At 46.8% G+C, this 20,171-nt stretch overlaps 1 protein-coding gene across 1 annotated transcript in view; it reads right to left on the reverse strand.

The window, feature by feature from the left end:
• Positions 1-1,222: 1,222 nt before the first annotated feature.
• Positions 1,223-20,171, reverse strand: part of LOC119958293 (polyunsaturated fatty acid 5-lipoxygenase-like) — a 142,117-nt gene continuing 123,168 nt past the window's right edge. The window contains exons 11-14 of the mRNA XM_038786726.1: positions 9,001-9,122; positions 5,601-5,701; positions 4,103-4,273; positions 1,223-1,493 (exon numbers count right to left, since the gene is read on the reverse strand). Coding sequence (XP_038642654.1) covers positions 1,314-1,493; positions 4,103-4,273; positions 5,601-5,701; positions 9,001-9,122 — 574 coding nt within the window. The 3' untranslated portion in view covers positions 1,223-1,313. The remainder of the gene's footprint in view (positions 1,494-4,102; positions 4,274-5,600; positions 5,702-9,000; positions 9,123-20,171) is intronic.

Raw genomic sequence — 20,171 nt, forward strand, 5'->3', positions numbered from 1 at the left:
GCCAACACTTTCCTGCATAGAACACACATGGCTTTTCATCTTGAATTGCATTGGCACAATTAACAAAGCCATACCTCAAGAAATCATCTTTATATTGCTTTGTTCCCGGTTTCTTAACGGGTTGTTCAGCAGAGCCCTTGAAATCGGTGTACAGCTCACACCAGCACTGCTTTGTCCTTTCGTGGACTTTCCTGAGAAGCTCTCTCCAGCAGATTCTGGCCTGTGTGTGTCTCTGACCCCTCTCTTCCTTATTATAAAACAATCCATCTGCAGTTCTTCACAGGCCTGTTGCTTTCTTTCTGGCAGCTGCAAAATGGACAAATCTCTCCTCCGTGTTTTTGCACCCAAAACAAGGATCTACAGGGCACGTGATGCCAGTGTATGTGTCGGGCATGTGACCTGCTCTCTGCCGGTGCTTCTGGCTGGAAGACTCCATCCATCGGTTGTACTTAAAGGCTGGTCATGGCCAGAATTCTCAACTTAAAAGCCGATCGTGGCCCTTGGGCATTTTTCTCGCGATCGGGAAAGTCGCAACCGATCGCTTTGTGACCCTCCCGACACCTACTCACGACCCACCCATGGGTCACGACCCGCAGTTTAAAAACCCCTGCAGTAAGGTATGATTCCGCCTATGTTGGCTTGTTGCTTGACCAGTCTGTGAGACATTGCTCCCAATTTTGGCACAAGCCCCCAGATTTTAGTGAGGAGGACAATGTCAGGGCTGAGTTTGCCGGTGTTGTTTCTGATGCCTAAGGTGATGCTGGGTGGCTTATCGAGTTTCATTCCTTACTGACTTTGTAACATTTCATACACCTGAGTGACTCCCTCGACCATTTCAAAAGGGCAGTTAAGAGTCAACTACATTGCTGTGGGGCCTGGAGTCACATGTGGGCCAGTCCGGGTAAAGACAGCAGATTTCCTTCCCTGAAGGACATTAGTGAATCAGATGGGTTTTTACAATAATGTTTTCACTAGAGTTTTAATTCCAGATTTTTATTGAGTAAATTCAAATTTCATCATCTCCTCTGATGCGATTCGAACCTGGGTCCCCAGATTAATTCATTAATTAATCGCCTGGATTACTAGTCCAATGACAATACCACTACACAATTACAGTGTAATGTGTATCACACCAGAGATTGAGGATGCACACTTACAATTACAACACAATAATCTTATCATTGTTTACCAAAGAATGATCCCAAACCTCCCCAGCCCTCCTTAGTGAATAACAGCCTGAAACTCTCTCAGGTAACAACCAGGGATCTGAGAGGGATCCACACTCCCATCTCTGAGCCAGGCCACTCTGCCCATTAGATGGAAATGCTGTCCTCAATGTTCTCAGGGCGCAGGTACTCGTATTTCAGGACCAGGTTCTTGTTACGCTCCTGGATCAGGCGATCGATTTCCTTCAGCTCGTCCTGAAATTCCCCAATGATGTGTTGCACTTTATCTTCAGTGAAATGCTTCTCTTTGTAATCACCGAGTTTTCTCTGCAAAAAATAGAACAGTTTGTTTTTAGTCAGATGCTGCACGTTCGGTTGTACATTGAGGAGCTGGAGTGTGTGGGACACACGCTCACTGCGAATTGGGGTGAGATTGACAAACTCATTTCACACGGGGTTCTTGCGTCTTCCAGATCCAGATTGTTTATTGTTTATTTCACTCCGAGATGAGCTGCTGATCAGATATCCGCACCGACACTGAGGCCACTCTTTTCTAACTCCATATCGTTGTCTAGATACATGGAATTCCTGCAGTGCAGAAGGAGGCCATTCGGCCCATCGAGCCTGCTCTGACTATCTGAAAGAGGACACTACTAACTAGGCCCATACCCGCACCCTATTGCCACAACCTCACCTAACCTTTAGACACTGAGGAACAAATTAGCATGGCCAATCCACCTAACGTGCACATCTATGTACTGTGGGAGGAAACCGGAGCACCCAGAGGAAACCCACGCAGACATGGGGAGAACTTCCTCTCTGTCTATGTTAATCTCTTTAATTTTATTACAGTTAATCTCAGATAAAAGGGATGGGAAGACAGCAATAACGGACATATATGGACAATTGTTCTTCATTCTTCGGGTGGAAAAGCAGGCAGCCACGAGGGAGGTAATGCAGGTGAAGGACAGAGGGTTAGAACTTTGATGTCAGGCCCATCCCTGTCCTTTTCCATAATAATCCTGAAGATAACTGAGTTATGATCACTGTCTGCAAAATGCTCCCCCACTGATATTTCATCCACCAGATGTGTCCTACACACAAAAAGCAGGACAAATGCAACCCAGCCAATTACCGCCCCGTCAGTCGACTCTCTGTCATCAGCAAGGTCATGGAAGGAATCATCAACAGTTTTATCAAGCGGCACTTACTCAGCAATAACCTGCTCACAGACACTCAGTTTGGGTTCCGCCTTGGTCACTCAGCTCCTGACCGCATTACAGCCTTGATTCAAACGTGGAAAAAGCACTGAATGACAGAGGTGAGGTGAGAATGATTGACCTCGACATCAAGGCAGCAATGAGGTGAGAGTGACTGCCCTTGACAACAAGGCAGCATTTGACCAAGTGTGGCATCAAGGAGCCCGAGCTAAACTGGAGTCAATGGGAATCGGGGAAAACTCTCAGCTGGTTGGAGACATACCTGGCACAAAGGAAGATGGTTGTGGTGGTTGGAGGTCAATCATCTCAACTCCAAGACATTACCGCAGGAGTTCCTCAGGGTAGTGTCCTCGGCCCAACCATCTTCAGCTGCTTCATCAATGACCTCCTTTCCTTCATAAGGTCAGAAGTGGGGATGTTCGCTGATGACTGCACAATGTTCAGCACCGTTTGCGACTCCTCCGATACTGAAGCAATACATGTCCAAATGCAGCAAGACCTGGACCATATCCATGCTTGGACTGACAAGTGGCAAGTTACATTTGTGCCACACAAGTGATGGGCAATGACCATCTCATACAAGAGAGGATCTAACCATTGCCCTTTGACATTCAATGACATTACCATCGTTGTACCAACATCCTGAGGGCTACCATTGATCAGAAACTGAACTGGACTAGCTGTATCAATACTTTGGCTACGAAGGCAGGTCAGAGGCTAGGAATCTTACAGTGAGTTACTCACCTCCTAACCCCCCCAAAGCCTGTCCACCATCTACAAGGCAAAATCAGGAGTGTGATGGAATACTCTCCACTTGCCTGGATGAGCGCAGCTCCAACAACACTCAAGAAGCTCAACACCATACAGGACAAATCAGCTCAGTTTGATTGGCACCCCACCCACAAACATTCACTCCCTCCACCACTAACACACAATGGCAGCCGTGTGTACCATCTACAAGATGCACTGCAGGGACTCACTAAGGTTCCTTAGGCAGCACCCTCCAAACCCTCGACCATTACCATCTAGAAGGACAAGAGCAGCAGATACCCGGGAATCCATTGCTTGGATTCTAAGTCACTCCCCATCCTGACTTGGAAATATATCAGCCATTCCTTCACTGTCGCTGGGTCAAAATCCTGGAATTCCCTCCCTAACAGCACTGTGGGTGTACCTACACCTCAAACACTGCAGTGGTTCAAGAAGGCAGCTCACCACCACTTTTTGAAGGGAAGCTATGGATGGGCCATAAATGCTGGCATAACCAGCGACACCCACATCTCGTAAATTAATTTTTTAAAAACCCACTCGGACTGTGTTTCACTCAGGCGAAGACTTTCCCACTGCTCGTACACCCACTTACTGGTCCCTCCATTACCTCGCTCCCTATGGAACCTCCTCCGGTCTGCTATTCTCTGAAGTCTTTGCACTCCTACAATGTTGCCCTCCTGGACATCCCCAATTTTAATGCTGTGACTCTGACCCCAAGTTCCAGACCCTCCAGCCAGAGCGAAAAGGGGGTCTCAGCTTCTGCCCTGCCAAGCTCACACAGAATTGTTACGTTTCATTCTCCCAAGCACCAGAGAGCATTGGTCCGTTCTACTCGCTCGTACCTCATCAGTCAACACTCTCATCTCTGGAACAATTTGGTGAACTCTGGGTTCCTGGTCATATTCACTCTCTCTTCAAAAGTGGGTTTACTGATCAATTCCTTACCATTTCCCGGGGTGGGTGATTAACCATCCAGAGAATTGCCATCTGAAGGCAGGACTGGTGAACATTGGGCAGTGATTCCATGATGTACTCCATGGTCACTTTCCCCTTTTCAGTGGGAGGAGGTTTCCTCATTGAGCAAGGTGAGTTGGGGACCCAGGAACCCCAGTCATACTGTTTAGTGAAGGAAAGAAAATCAAATTCAGTCAGGTAGAAAGACAGAAAGCAATTTTATTCATGCACCATCTCCCTGCAATGTCAAAGACCTTCTAAGCTTCTTGTATATAGAATCCCTACAGTCTAGAAGGTGACCATTTGGCCCATCAAGTCTGCACCTCTGAAGAAGCACACGACCTTGCTCCCCCCCTCCGCCAACCTGTCCCCTGAACCCCACCTAATCTTTTCAAATAGTTTAGCCCGATTTAACATTTCATGTGAAAGATGTCAGCTCTGACAGGGCAGCACTCCCTCACTACTGCACTGAACAAACAGCTTTTGCTGTGTGTTCAGCTCCTGAGGTGGGGTTTGAACCCACAACCTGTGCCTCAGTGGTGACTATGAAGCCAGGCTGCCACCAAAGCCAGCTGTGGGCTGGCACATGGAGCAGGTAGGCCCAGGTTCTGTAGGTGTGCTCCAGAGGTACTGGGCTGGATTCTCCGATTCTGCGGCTATATCCGCAGGATCCGTCTGGTCTTTCGGGCAGGAAGTCGCCGCTGTCCCCGCACTGAACTTCCATCCAGTGGGGGGGCTAGCAGCCACACAGTATAAAGGCCCCTGCGGCCACGCAACATGGCGCCAGCCGCGTGCGGACCTGGTCTGCCAAAAACTGCCCTCCTGTAACCAGCCTCGCCACCCCCGGACCACCCCCCACCAGTCCCCCCAGCCCCCGCTGAAGTAGCCCCTGCCAGCGGAATGGCTCGTCCTCTTCCCACCGACTGTGACGGCGCTGGACACAGTCTGCAGCCGCCACGCAAAGTCCCCGAACGGTGTGAGCACATGCGAGCGACGGAATCAGGGACTTGGCCCATCGCGGGCGGAGAATCGGGGAAGGGCCTCCCCAGTACGCAGTTTTTTGAGGGGGTGGAGTATCACAAAAAACGGCACCGCCCTGATTTCGGAGTAAACAGAGATTCTCTGGCCGATCGCCGAACGCAATTTCAGCGTCGGCGACCGCAGAACCCATCCCAGTGGCTCTCAGAATTTCTACTGCCTGTCATGAAAGCAGCTTGGAACAGGGAGAGGTTATTCCAGCTCGTTCGCTGGGTACAGGCACTGCCCAGTGTGATACTGACCTCACACAGAGCAGAAGGCATCAGGTCCAATCTCTGTGCTGTCAGCTGACCCCAGCCAAGGAAGCTGTTGACCTCAGAACCCTGGGGTGTGTAAGCCTCACTTAGATCACAGCCCAAATGTAATCCGGTGTGAAATTCTCTTTCTCTCTCACCAACCCCCTCTGCCCATCCGTCTCTTGATTAGAAAGTCTCGCTGTGTGAATGTTTACCTGTCCATTGTTCAAGGCTGCGTGCTGTGCACTGCAGTTGAAGATAATCATGGTGAGGAATTTGCAGAGTTCCTTCTTGGTCTGAAACGATGTTGGAAATTCTGAAAGACAGACACCGTTCAGAAAGTAAAGCTGAGAGTAAATGGAGGGAGCTTCACTCGAGGTGGATTGTACTAGAGGTTGTGAGGGTGGATGTCCCATTCACCAGCGTTAACATCCCTCACCTTAATAAGCACAAAAGTTAGTCAAACCTTCTCAATGTTTATACGAACAGTAGTAAAGGGAGCAGCAGTAGGTGATATGGTCCCTCAAGTCTGCTCCACGATTCAACAAGGTCATGGCTGACCCTCGACATCACCTCTAATGTCGCAGCAACAGAGGAATAGGAAGAGACCGTGAGTCCCTTTAGTCTGTTCCAGGATTCAGGGAGATAGATCATGGTAGAGGTGCCAATTTATAAACCGTTACCAAATTTCTCTTCGTATGTTTGGCTCGCCCGAATCTATCAATCTCAGGTTTAAAATTTATAATACAGCCTACATCAATTGCCATTCACAAAAAAAAGTATAAAACTTCTCCCACCTTTCTGTGTCAAAGGTTTTCCTAATTTCAATTCTGAAATGTCCGAGACTCTCCAACAGAGTAATGCTCCCTCTACACTGTCCCCATCAAACACTCCCAGGGTAGGGACAGCACGGGGTTAGATACAGAGTAAAGCTCCCTCTACACTATCCCCATCAAACACTCCCAGGGTAGGGACAGCATGGGGTTAGATACAGAGTAAAGCTCCCTCTACACTGTCCTCAACAAACACTCCCAGGGTAGGGACAGCACGGGGTTAAATACAGAGTAAAGCTCCCTCTACACTGTCCCCAACAAACACTCCCAGGACAGTTACAGCCCGGGGTTAGATGGAATAAATACAATGATGAAAACATCTAGAGTTGGGAATGGGGGAAAATGTTGTAATTCATAGGGGGAGAGAGTCTCTGTTCCCGACGCCGATTTCAAAATTGGTGATCGGGCGGAGAATCCCCTTTCAAGCCGAAATCGGGGGTGGTGCATGTTTGACGCAGGTTTTGTATGCTCCGCCCCCTCAAAAACTGCATCATCACAGCACACGCCATTGGCACGGCCTCAGCGCCTCACCTGAAGGCCCTCCCCCGATGCTCCATCCCGATGGACTGAGTTTACCGGAACCCGGAGTGGCAGGAGCTGTGCTGCTAGCCGGGGTTGGGTAGGGGGGGGGGGGGGGGGGGGTGGTGAGAGGGTGTGGGTGGGGGCGGTGTGGTGGCATCCGCGAGGGCTGAGGGGACTGGTAGAAAATGGCCAGTGGGACACTATCTGGCAGGCTGGGACTGGCGCCATGTTTTACGCACGACCGCTGCAGGTCGTCGCCGTGAGTATGCGCGGCTACGGACCCGGCCATTCTCCAGCTATTTATTTCATGGAGGCTGGGAGTTTTACGTGGCACGGCTGCTAGTCACTCACCGGTCGCAGCATTTTTTCCACATAAAACGTCACAGACCCTCTGCACTTAGCCTCAGAATCAGAGAATCTGGCCCAGAGTTTTTATGGTTTGGAATATATTATCTGAATGTGTGATGAAAGTATAATGGACGTGTCCTTGAAGAGATTTAACTTTCACAGTTATAGGAAAAGGCTTCAGTGTGAGTCTAATTCGATAGCTCTTTCAAGGAGTTGCCACAGATACGAGTTTCCCACCGCTATTCAGTCATACTTAGTCACGTTTCTGGTCCCTGGGGAGTTCCTCACCGGTTTAGCCCACAGAATTTGTTTTAGCACTGGGGAGTTGAACTCGGGCCGCCATTTTGAACGGGTAACCTGATCTCTAAGTGAGCTTGTGGGTCCCCCCCCCCCCCCCCCACCCTCTACCCACGGGCAATGTTACCCCCACACACATGGATACTACCCCACATCTCCCAAGTGAAGACACCCCGTTATGTGGTCCCTGGGCCCCCCCCCAACTCAAGCCTCCCGAAGCCCCCTTACAGAACACCCTCCCTTCTATGACCCGCCCCATCCATCACCCACCCGGAGGCCCCCAAGTACCTGCCCTGCACTTCCCCATCCTTCAAATTCCCCCTCCACCCTCATTTAATGGGCAATGACTCCCTCACTCCCTGACCCTTGGCAGTGCCACCCTGGCACTCAGGCAATGCTCCTGCCAGCTTTTTGGTGCTATCCAAGCACCTTGGCAGTGCTAGGGTGGCAGTGCAAGGTGCCCGCTGGGCAGTGCCACGGTGCCCACATTCCAGGGGGAGGACCAGTGAGCCAACCTGCACTTACCCTCACCACCCAGTGGTCTCCAATGGTCCAGGGGACCTCAAGGTGCCCTTCTGCTTGTTCCACATTTGTGTGGACCAGCGCTGATCGGCGCCTGGCTGCAGCCTCCCTGGGGAGGTTGGAGAATCGAAGGAGGCCGATGGACACGCACAGGTAGGTCGTAAGTAGGTATACAACTTACTTGCCCGAGCGTCATTCAGTCCCGTCCATTTGGGTCAGGGTTCCGACTCCGACGTGTCGCGGGACTTCGGAGAATCTTGCAAGGTGTGGAGCTTGTCGGAAGGCTCACTGTAGTTCTCTCCCGGTATGGGCTGGATGGCCTCCTTCCCTGATATCAAATTCTATGGCTGCAATCTTTCCGCCACGCTGCACCAGAAAAGCAGCTTGCTACGGCACAGCGTGGCCAGTGGCCAGCCGGGATCCACCCAGCTCGCAACACCTTGTGAGATTCAATGCAATCTCATCAGGCGCTGCAAGGGGAATCCCGCCCGCAATGGATGGGATCAGTTTTTTGGCAAATCTGCATATCAGAGCAAGGCAGTAAGCCTGCATCTAATGTGCAGATTCCTGAGGCTTTGGGATTCATTCCCTTTGCCTTGGGGACTTCGGGCGAGTGCTGTTTGGTACTGGTCCCCACAAATGGAACGGCACTTGTGGGGGTCTCCAAGGGGATCGGTGGCCCCCACCTTTGGGCAGCGTGGGACTCTGCCACTGCTGGTGCCACCCGGGTACCCTGGCAGTGTGAGCTAAGTGGCAGACTGGCACTGCCCAGGTGTTGCTGACAGGGGCAGTGCCAAGCTGGAAATTTTTGTGCGTGCTAGATGGCGGAGCTTGGGAATTTATTTTTTGTGTGGGCCTCGGAGATCGGGACGGTCTCTAAAACGGCATCCCAATCCCTCGTTGCAACAGGGAGTTCCAGCGAGCAGAGCTCCTTATTGTAACGTTGAACGTTTCTCATTCAGGCCCCTTGTTTCTACGAGTGCCGGGAAACACACGGCTAAACGCGCTCACGATTTTGGGAACATCGCATCCTATGATTTCAGAGGGAGAAGAATGGCTTGTTGTGTTCATGTCCGTGTTTACATTCACTTACCTGAATTTTTATTGCCTTCAAATCCAACCTGAGTGATGTCCTGAATCCAGGCCTGAACCTCAGGGTCATCTTCTACCTCCTTGTCTTTCTGGTAGTGATGCTTCACAATCTTGGTGACAAAGCTGAAGGTTACATTCAGATGTGTTGAGGATCAATAATGAGTTCAAACCCACTTTACCTGTCAGGCTTTTTTAATTCATTTGAGAGATTTGTGTACAAATGGAAAGGTCAACTTTTTGATTTTTGATCCCAAGTTTGCCAGAGAGGGAGGTGACGGACTAACCTTTTCAGCTACAGTAGACCATGTGGTGATGCTGCTTCCCCAGCACTGTGACTAGTTGGGCCTCCAGCATTTTAATCGAGTGACGATGAAGGAATGACCAATATATATGGGCTAAATTGGGTTGGTGAGTGTGACTTGGAGGGGAATTTGGAATTGATGGTGTTGCTATGTACCTGCTGCCCTTGTGCTTCAGGATAGTTAATGCTTCTGTCTGCGGAGATACATGTATTATCTCTACTCCATGTCCCCCACCTCATAAGAATTCCAATATGTTTACATATTTCCTGAAGATTTCTCTTGTGTGGAACGTTATCAAATGTCTTCTGGAAGACTATATAAATAATATGCATAGTGTTAGGAATCTGAGTTCTTATAAGATGGTTATGGTTTAAGCTGTCTCTTTAATTCAAGGTGAAATAGGGCACTGAAGAGATCCATGTGATCTGCTATCAGTTCTGCTCAATGACAAGGCTGTGTGGCCTGGTTAGCATGGCGACCAAGGCCCCAGCCCATTTATATTGAAGTTCGCTTGCCAGTTTCACACTTGATTGCAATGGGGGAGGTAAATGTTTTTGCGAATGAGACTTAGGCCTAAGGTTCGGAAGGTCAGAACACCGCTCCAGCTCACACTAAATGGTGCCGGAGCCCAGACTCCCCAACCTGGTGTCCACCATTTCCACCAGGGGCGGGACAAGGGCGAGAGGTCTTTCATACAACTCATAGTTCATGGAGGTAGCAGCACATTAAATGGGCAGCTGCCTTCAGACCGGCAATTTTAATCATCAAAATTCCATGGACTTTGAACATTTGAGGAAAGGGTCTGAACCTACTGGAGCTCTTTGGAGTGGAAATTCACTCCTTTTTGAGAGGTAGGTACCCTTTGGGAGAAGGATTCTTAAAAGTAGTCACGTGCATAAAAAGTGGATCAGCTCGTTGGAACTGTCAACTCATTTCCATTTTATGTATTTAAATTTTTAAATAAAACTAGACAGCCTGCAGTTCAAAAAATATTTGATGCTTGCAATTTTACTCTATGGTTGTGAGAATTCTAAATTTCAGTCCAGATGTAAGTATCAGTCGAACACCAGATAACTTCAAAGAATCTTTTATTTACCACAGGGCTACACAAGTGTAACTTCTGAGTTACAGCAAGTGAAGGCCCTTTTCTTTTAGTTACAGTTAACTATATACTTGTAAAAACCCCTCAAATCCCTCCTTCATATAATTATTTATGTCAATCATTAATCACACAGTTAACTTATTAGTTGCATAGCATAGCAATTCTTTATCAAGGAAGGAGTGTCCCATCCCACAGCTGTGTTTAGTTCCCACAGACAGTTCACAGGTTCCCACAGACTGCCACGATCGTGATAAGGCCATACCAAGCCGAACAGATAAGAACATAAGAACTAGGAGCAGGAGTAGGCCATCTGGCCCCTCGAGCCTGCTCCGCCATTCAATGAGATCATGGCTGATCTTTTGTGGACTTAGCTCCACTTTCCGGCCCGAACACCATAACCCTTAATCCCTTTTTTCTTTAAAAAACTATCTATCTTTACCTTAAAAACATTTAATGAAGGAGCCTCAACTGCTTCACTGGGCAAGGAATTCCATAGATTGACAACCCTTTGGGTGAAGAAGTTCCTCCTAAACTCAGTCCTAAATCTACTTCCCCTTATTTTGAGGCTATGCCGCTAGTTCTGCTTTCACCCGCCAGTGGAAACAACCTGCCCGCATCTATCCTATCTATTCCCTTCATAATTTTAAATGTTTCTATAAGATCCCCCCTCATCCTTCTAAATTCCAACGAGTACAGTCCCAGTCTACTCAACCTCTCCTCATAATCCAACCCCTTCAGCTCTGGGATTAACCTAGTGAATCTCCTCTGCACACCCGCCAGTGCCAGTATGTCCTTTCTCAAGTAAGGAGACCAAAACTGAACACAATACTCCAGGTGTGGCCTCACTAACACCTTATACAATTGCAGCATAACCTCCCTAGTCTTAAACTCCATCCCTCTAGCAATGAAGGACAAAATTCCATTTGCCTTCTTAATCACCTGTTGCACCTGTAAACCAACTTTCTGTGACTCATGCACCAGCACACCCAGGTGTCTCTGCACAGCAGCATGCTTTAATATTTTATTGTTTAAATAATAATCCCATTTGCTGTTATTCCTACCAAAATGGATAACCTCACATTTGTCAACATTGTATTCCATCTGCCAGACCCGAGCCCATTCACTTAACCTATCCAAATCCCTCTGCAGACTTCCAATATCCTCTGCACTTTTTGCTTGACCACTCATCTTAGTGTCATCTGCAAACTTGGACACATTGCCCTTGGTCCCCAACTCCAAATCATCTATGTAGATTGTGAACAAGTGTGGGCCCAACACGGATCCCTGAAGGACACCACTATCTACTGATCACCAACCAGAGAAGCACCCATTAATCCCCACTCTTTGCTTTCTATTAATTAACCAATCCTCTATCCATGCTACTACTTTACCCTTAATGCCATGCATCTTTATCTTATGCAGCACCCTTTTGTGTGGCACCTTGTCAAAATCTTTCTGGAAATCCAGATATACCACATCCATTGGCTCCCCGTTATCCACTGCACTGGTAATGTCCTCAAATAATTTCACTAAATTAGTTAGGCACGACCTGCCCTTTATGAACCCATGCTGCGTCTGCCCAATAGGACAATTTCTATCCAGATGCTTCGCTATTTCTTCCTTGATGATAGGTTCCAGCATCTTCCCTACTACCGACTGACCTATAATTTCCTGCTCTCTGCCTACCTCTTTTTTTTAAACAGTGGTGTCACGTTTGCTAATTTCCAATCCACGGGGACCACCCCAGAGTCTAGTGAATTTTGGTAAATTATCACTAGTGCATCTGCAATTTCCCTAGACATCTCTTTTAGCACTCTGGGATGCATTCCATCAGGGCCAGGAGACTTGTCTACCTTTAACCCCATTAGCTTGCTCATCACTACCTCCTTAGTGATGACAATCCTCTCAAGGTCATCACCTGTCATAACCTAATTTCTATCAGTCACTGGCATGTTATTTGTGTCGTCCACTGTGAAGACCGACCCAAAAAACCTGTTCAGTTCCTCAACCATTTCCTCATCTCCCATTATTAAAACTCCCTTCTCATCCTCTAAAGGAACAATATTTACCTTAGCCACTCTTTTTTGCTTTATATATTTGTAAAAACTTTTGCTGTCTGCTTTTATATTCTGAGCAAGTTTACTCTCATACTCTATCTTACTCTTTATCGCTTTTTTAGTAGCTTTCTGTTGCCCCTTAAATATTCCCAGTCCTCTAGTCTCCCACCAATCTTTGCCACTTTGTATGCTCTTTCCTTCAATTTGATACTCTCCTTTATTTCCTTAGATGTCCACGGTCGATTTTCCCTCTCTACCGTCCTTCCTTTTTGTTGGTATAAACCTTTTCTGAGCACTGTGAAAAATCGCTTGGAAGTTTCTCCACTGTTCCTCAACTGTTCCACCATAAAGTATTTGCTCCCAGTCTACCTCAGCTAGTTCTTCTCTCATCCCATTGTAATCTCTTTTGTTTAAACACAAAACACTAGTATTTGATTTTACCTTCTCACCCTCCATCTGTATTTTAAATTCCATCATATTGTGATCGCTCCTTCCGAGAGGATCCCTAACTATGAGATCATGAATCAATCCTGTCTCATTACACAGGACGAGATCCAGGACCGCTTGTTCCCTCGTAGGTTCCATTACATACTGTTCTAGGAAACTATCGCGGATACATTCTATAAACTCCTCCTCAGGGTTGCCTTGACCGACCTGGTTAAACCAATCGACATGTAGATTAAAATCCCCCATGATAACTGCTGTACCGTTTCTACATGCATCAGTTATCTCTTTGTTTATTGCCTGCCCCACTATAACGTTACTATTTGGTGGCCGATAGACTACTCCTATCAGTGACTTTTTCACCTTACTATTCCTGATTTCCACTCAAATGGATTCAACCTTATCCTCCATAGCACCGATATCATCCCTAACTATTGCCCGGATATCATCCTTAAATAACAGAGCTACACCACCTCCCTTACCATCCACTCTGTCCTTCCGAATAGTTTGATACCCTTGGCTATTTAACCCCTAGTCGTGATCATCCTTTAACCATGTTTCAGTAATGGCCACTAAATCATAGTCATTCACGATGATTTGCACCATCAACTCATTTACTTTATTCCGAATACTACGAGCATTCAGGTAAAGTACACTTATGTTGGTTTTTTTACCTCTGTTTTGAATCTTAACATCTCTAGTTTTACTCCTTTTAGTATTACTGAGCCTATTCACTGAGCTCCCTTCAATCACTGTACCTTGTACTGTCGCCCTTTTTGATTTTTGACTATGTCTTCTCTGTCTTGCACTTTCCCCCTTCCTTTTGCTTCTGTCCCTGTTTTACTACATTCCAACTTCCTGCACCGGTTCCCATCCCCCTGCCACATTAATTTAAACCTTCCCCAACAGCTCTAGCAAACACCCTCCCTAGGACATCGGTTCCAGTCCTGCCCAGGTGCAGACCATCCCGTTTGTACTGGTCCCACCTCCCCCAGAACCGGTCCCAATGCCCCAGGAATTTGAATCCCTCCCTCTTGCACCATCTCTCGAGCCACGCATTCATCCTATCTATCCTGACATTCCTACTCTGACTAGCTCGTGGCACTGGTAGCAATCCTGAGATTACTACCTTTGAGGTCCTACTTTTTAGTTTAACTCCTAACTCTCTGAATTAAGCTTGTAGGACCTCATCCCGTTTATTACCTATATCGTTGGTGCCTATGTGCACCACGACAGCTGGCTGTTCACCCCCCCCCCCCCCCTCCCCCCCCCCCCCCCCCCCCCCCACCTCAGAATGTCCTGCAGCCGCTCCGAGACATCCTTGACCCTTGCACCAGGGAGGCAACATACCATCCTGGAGTCTCGATTGCGTCCACAGAACCCCCTGTGTATTCCCCTTACGATCGAGTCCCCTATCACTATAGCCATGCCATTTTTTCTTCCTGCCCTGCTGCACAGCAGAGCCAGCCACGGTGCCATGAACCTGGCTTCTGCTGCATTCCCCTGGTGAGCCATCTCCCTCAACAGTATCCAAAGCGGTATATCTGTTTTGCAGGGAGATGACCGCAGGGGACACCTGCACTGCCTTCCTACTCTTGTTCTTTCTTTTGGTCACCCATTTTCTATCTCCCTCATTAATTTTCACCTGCAGTGTGACCAACTCGCTAAATGTGCTATCCACGACCTCCTCAGCATCACGGATGCTCCAAAGTGAGTCCATCCGCAGCTCCAGAGCCATCAAGTGGTCTAACAGGAGCTGCAACTGAACACACTTCTTGCACGTGAAAGAGCCAGGGACAGTGGACGTCTCCCTGAGCTCCCACATCGCACACGAGGAGCATGACACGGGTCTGGGATCTCCTGCCATGTCTTAAACCTTAGGTAAACTTATAGAACATAGAACAGTACAGCACAGAACAGGCCCTTCGGTCCTCGATGTTGTGCCGAGCAATGATCACCCTACTCAAACCCACGTATCCACCCTATACCTGTAACCCAACAACTCCCCCCTTAACCTTACTATTAGGACACTACGGGCAATTTAGCATGGCCAATCCACCTAACCCGCACATCTTTGGACTGTGGGAGGAAACCGGAGCACCCGGAGGAAACCCACACACACACGGGGAGGACGTGCAGACTCCGCACAGACAGTGACCCAGCGGGGAATCGAACCTGGGACCCTGGAGCTGTGAAGCATTTATGCTAACCACCATGCTACCGTGCTGCCCTTTTGTGTTATTCAACAACAATTTCAAAATAAAAATAAATAAATTAGACAATAAAAAGAAAAACTTACCAGGGTTAAAAAGCACCTCCGAAAAAGCACCTTCTCTCACTCTGCACCGAATTACCAAGTTGCAATTCCCACTCTTGATGTGCCTCACTCCGGCTGTGTCTCTTTGACCTGCACAAGCTTCTTACCTGATATTCCCTCAAACCCTTCGGTTAGAGGAGGTGGAAGGGTGGGGGACACTGCAAGTGTAGTGTCTCGGGTTTAGCAACCGCCCGACTTGTTACAGGCACTCACCTTCCCGACAGGCCCCTGGTCCCTGCGAAAATCCGGAGGCCGCTCCCGCTGTAAATTATGCAAATTTAATGGCACTCACTCACCTCCTGACAGGCCCCTGCTCCCACCGAAAATCCGGAGGCAGACAGTAAATATACTTTTTTGTTTCAAAAAACACACGCAAACAGGTATAATAATATAGACTATTTCTTTTTTCTTCCTCCTCCAACTGAAATTGCTTTCGTTCATCACATTTTCTCGTCCTGCCACATGTACTACTTTTAATTCAATGACTGTAAAATAAACTCCAGCGAAACAGCCTTGCATTGTTATTCCGGAATTGCTTCAAAAACGTCAATGGATTATGATCAGTATACAAATGGTGTCAGACGGATTGCTGGTCACATAAATGTGAAAATGTTGCAAATCTAGCACCAAACTCAATGTCTCCTTGTCAATCGTTGAATACTTTTTCTGGTGAGAATTTAATTTCTTTGAAAAATAACCAATAGGACACTCTAGCCGTTCGTCGTCATCTTGTAAAAGCACCGCACCTACACCCCTATAACTCGCATCAACCGCCACTTTGTATGGTTTTGTATAATTTGGGATGGCTAACACAGGAGCAGTACTTAACACAGCTTTCAGGTCGTCAAATGCCTGTTGACACTCCGCTGTCCACTGGAATTTGTTACTCTTCTTGAACAAGTCCCTCAGTGGAGCGACCACACTCTTTAACAAAGAGTCATTGGACTCAAAACGTTAGCTCTTTTCTCTCCCTACAGATGCTGCCAGACTTGCTGAGATTTTCCAGCATTTTCTCTTTCGAGCGACCACACTGCTGAAATTCGGTACAAACTTCCAGTAAAATCCATTCACAAAGGAATTGCATTATTTGTCGTCATGTTGAGGGTTTCGGAAAAAACCCAATAACTTTTGTTTTCACACCCGTCCGACCCTGTCCAATTGTACGGCCAAGGAAAGTGACTTGGGCTTTTCCAAATTCACTTTTGGCCGGGTTTATCACCAAACCCGCCTCCTGAAGTCTATTGAATAACTCCATCAGATGTTTTAAATGTTCTTTCCATAGGGCAGCACGGTGGCACAGTGGTTAGCATTGTTGCCTATGGCGCTGAGGACCTGGGTTCGAATCCCGGCCCTGGGTCACTGTCCGTGTAGAGTTTGCACATTCTCCCCATGTCTGCGTGGGTTTCGCCCCCACAACCCAAAAGATGTGCAGGATAGGTGGATTGGCCACGCTAAATTGCCCCTTAATTGGAAAAAAAATAATTTGGTACGCTAAATTTATTTTTAAAAAAAGTCTTTCCATGTCTGGCTGTAAATTACCAGATCGTTGATGTATACCGCGCCATTGGGTAATCCTCCAATGATTTTGTTAGTTAATCATTAAAATCTGGCTGGGTTTTTCATGCCAAATGGCATAACTTTGAATTGGTAAATACCATCTGGAGTCATAAAAGCTGGAATCTCATTCACCCTTTCGGATCAAGGTACCTGCCAGTAACCTTTAAGTAAATCCAGTTTGGAAATTAAAAGCGATTGTCCCACTTTGTCAATGCAATCCTCCAAACATGTGATAGGATAAGAGTTTGTTCTTGTAACTGCATTAACCTCTCTATGGGTGAGTTCCATTGGCTGCAACCCACTTCAATTATGCCATTTTGAAGCATACTTTCAATCTCTTTGTTAACCTGTGCCAATTTTAAAGGGTTTAATCTGTATGGATGTTGTTTGATTGGAGCAGCATTTCCCACATCTATATTATGTATAGCCATTTTAGTACTTCCCAATTTATCTCCACAAATATGCCCATGTGATATCAATAACTCTTTCAGGTCAGTCCGTTTTTCCTCTGGAAAGTAGCTCAACAAATTATCCCAATTTTTAAGAACATCCTCGTTTTCCAATTTAATTTGAGGTATGTCAAATTCATAGTCATCTGGATTTGGTTCGTCACTTTGAGTTAGAATCATTAAAACCTCCTCCTTTTTCTCTCCTTCCCTTTCAAAGTACCTTTTAAGCATATTCACATGACACACTCGGTGAGTCTTCCTTCTATCTGGTGTTTTTGCCACATAATTCACCTCATTTACTTTTCTTTCAATCTGATAAGGTCCACAAAACCTAGCTTTTAAAGGCTCACCTACCACTGGTAACAACACTAAAACTTTATCTCCACTGGTAAAACGACAAACTTTGGATTTCTTGTCCGCTGCCCGTTTCATCACATTTCGTGCAACTTTTAAATGTTGTCTAGCCAATTCACCTGCTCTATTTAATCGTTCCCTAAAATTTGACACGTAATCCAATAATGTAATTTCCAATTTCTCACTCACCAATTTTTCCTTAATCAATTTAAGTGGTCCTCTTACCTCATGACCAAAAATTAGTTCAAAAGGACTGAATTTGGTTAGTTCATTTGGTGCATCCCTAATTGCAAACAGTACGAATCCTTTCTATACCCTACCGGCAATATTACTTGATGAACTTCTGCCCACTTTCCATCGGCCTGCATATGTAACGGTCTCCGTTTTCTCATCAAGACATCACTTTTACGGTAACAAGACTCTGATATATACTCAGATTCCTCTTCTGTGTATGCTTTCTGATACATCCGTTTTATTTCTATATCTTTTTGTTGTAACTTTGCCAATTTTCCTGAGCTAAAAATATCCACCTCATCCTCCACCTGTTCTTGTTCTTTTTCAACTATCTGATCAAAAATCGTTTCTGACAATTACACTTCAACATCATCTTCACTCTTTGATTTCTCCTCTTGTCTTAACCTGTGACTTTGTGACCTTGTTACTACACAATCTGGAAAAATCCCAGGATATTAATTCTTCAACACTTCAGTTGTCTGATTTTCCACTGGCTTATCAACCGATGGGGAGCATACGGCCCACTCTACAGGTGTGGTACAGCAGAAAGGGAAAAGTATTTTTTAAAGCAAAACAATGTTTATTCTATGAACTCAAGTTAACCTTTTTAAAACATACAGTGAACATCTTAGCAACCATCAATTCAAATACACCCCCCAAAGAATACACCACATAAGAACATAAGAACTAGGAGCAGGAGTAGGCCATCTGGCCCCTCGAGCCTGCTCCGCCATTCAATTAGATCATGGCTGATCTTTTGTGGACTCAGCTCCACTTTCCGGCCCGAACACCATAACCCTTAATCCCTTTATTCTTCAAAAAACTATCTATCTTTACCTTAAAAACATGTAATGAAGGAGCCTCAACTGCTTCACTGGGCAAGGAATTCCATAGATTCATAACCCTTTGGGTGAAGAAGTTCCTCCTAAACTCAGTTCTAAATCTACTTCCCCTTATTTTGAGGCTATGCCCCCAGTTCTGCTGTCACCCACCAGTGGAAACAACCTGCCCGCATCTATCCTATCTATTCCCTTCATAATTTTAAATGTTTCTATAAGATCCCCCCTCATCCTTCTAAATTCCAATGAGTACAGTCCCAGTCTACTCAACCTCTCCTCATAATCCAACCTCTTCAGCTCTGGGATTAACCTAGTGAATCTCCTCTGCACACCCTCCAGCGCCAGTACGTCCTTTCTCAAGTAAGGAGACCAAAACTGAACACAATACTCCAGGTGTGGCCGCACTAACACCTTATACAATTGCAACATAACCTCCCTAGTCTTAAACTCCATCCCTCTAGCAATGAAGGACAAAATTCCATTTGCCTTCTTAATCACCTGTTGCACTTGTAAACCAACCTTCTGTGACTCATGCACCAGCACACCCAAGTCTCTCTGAACAGCGGCATGCTTTAATATTTTATCGTTTAAATAATAATCCCGTTTGCTGTTATTCCTACCAAAATGGATAACCTTACATTTGTCAACATTGTATTCCATCTGCCAGACCCGAGCCCATTCACTTAACCTATCCAAATCCCTCTGCAGACTTCCAGTATCCTCTGCACTTTTCGCTTTACCACTCATCTTAGTGTCATCTGCAAACTTGGACACATTGCCCTTGGTCCCCAACTCCAAATCATCAATGTAAATTGTGAACAATTGTGGGCCCAACACGGATCCCTGAGGGACACCACTAGCTACTGATTGCCAACCAGAGAAACACCCATTTATCCCAACTCTTTGCTTTCTATTAATTAACCAATCCTCTATCCATGCTACTACTTTACCCTTAATAGAACAGTACAGCACAGAACAGGCCCTTCGACCCTCGATGTTGTGCCGAGCAATGGTCACCTTACTCAAACCCACGTATCCACCCTATACCCGTAACCCAACAACCCCCCCCCCCCCCCTTAACCTTACTTTTTAGGACACTACGGGCAATTTAGCACGGCCAATCCACCTAACCCGCACATCTTTGGACTGTGGGAGGAAACCGGAGCACCCGGAGGAAACCCACGCACACACGGGGAGGACGTGCAGACTCCGCACAGACAGTGACCCAGCCGGGAATCGAACCTGGGACCCTGGAGCTGTGAAGCATTTATGCTAACCACCATGCTACCGTGCTGCCCCATAATCCGTAAACTGTCCTAACATAGAACATAGAACATAGAACAGTACAGCACAGAACAGGCCCTTCGGCCCTCGATGTTGTGCCGAGCAATGATCACCCTACTTAAACCCACGTAACCCGTATACCCGTAACCCAACAATCCCCCCATTAACCTTACACTACGGGCAATTTAGCATGGCCAATCCACCTAACCCGCACATCTTTGGACTGTGGGAGG

This window comes from Scyliorhinus canicula, chromosome 29 (assembly GCF_902713615.1).
Source record: "Scyliorhinus canicula chromosome 29, sScyCan1.1, whole genome shotgun sequence".
Classification (NCBI taxonomy): Eukaryota; Metazoa; Chordata; class Chondrichthyes; order Carcharhiniformes; family Scyliorhinidae; genus Scyliorhinus; species Scyliorhinus canicula.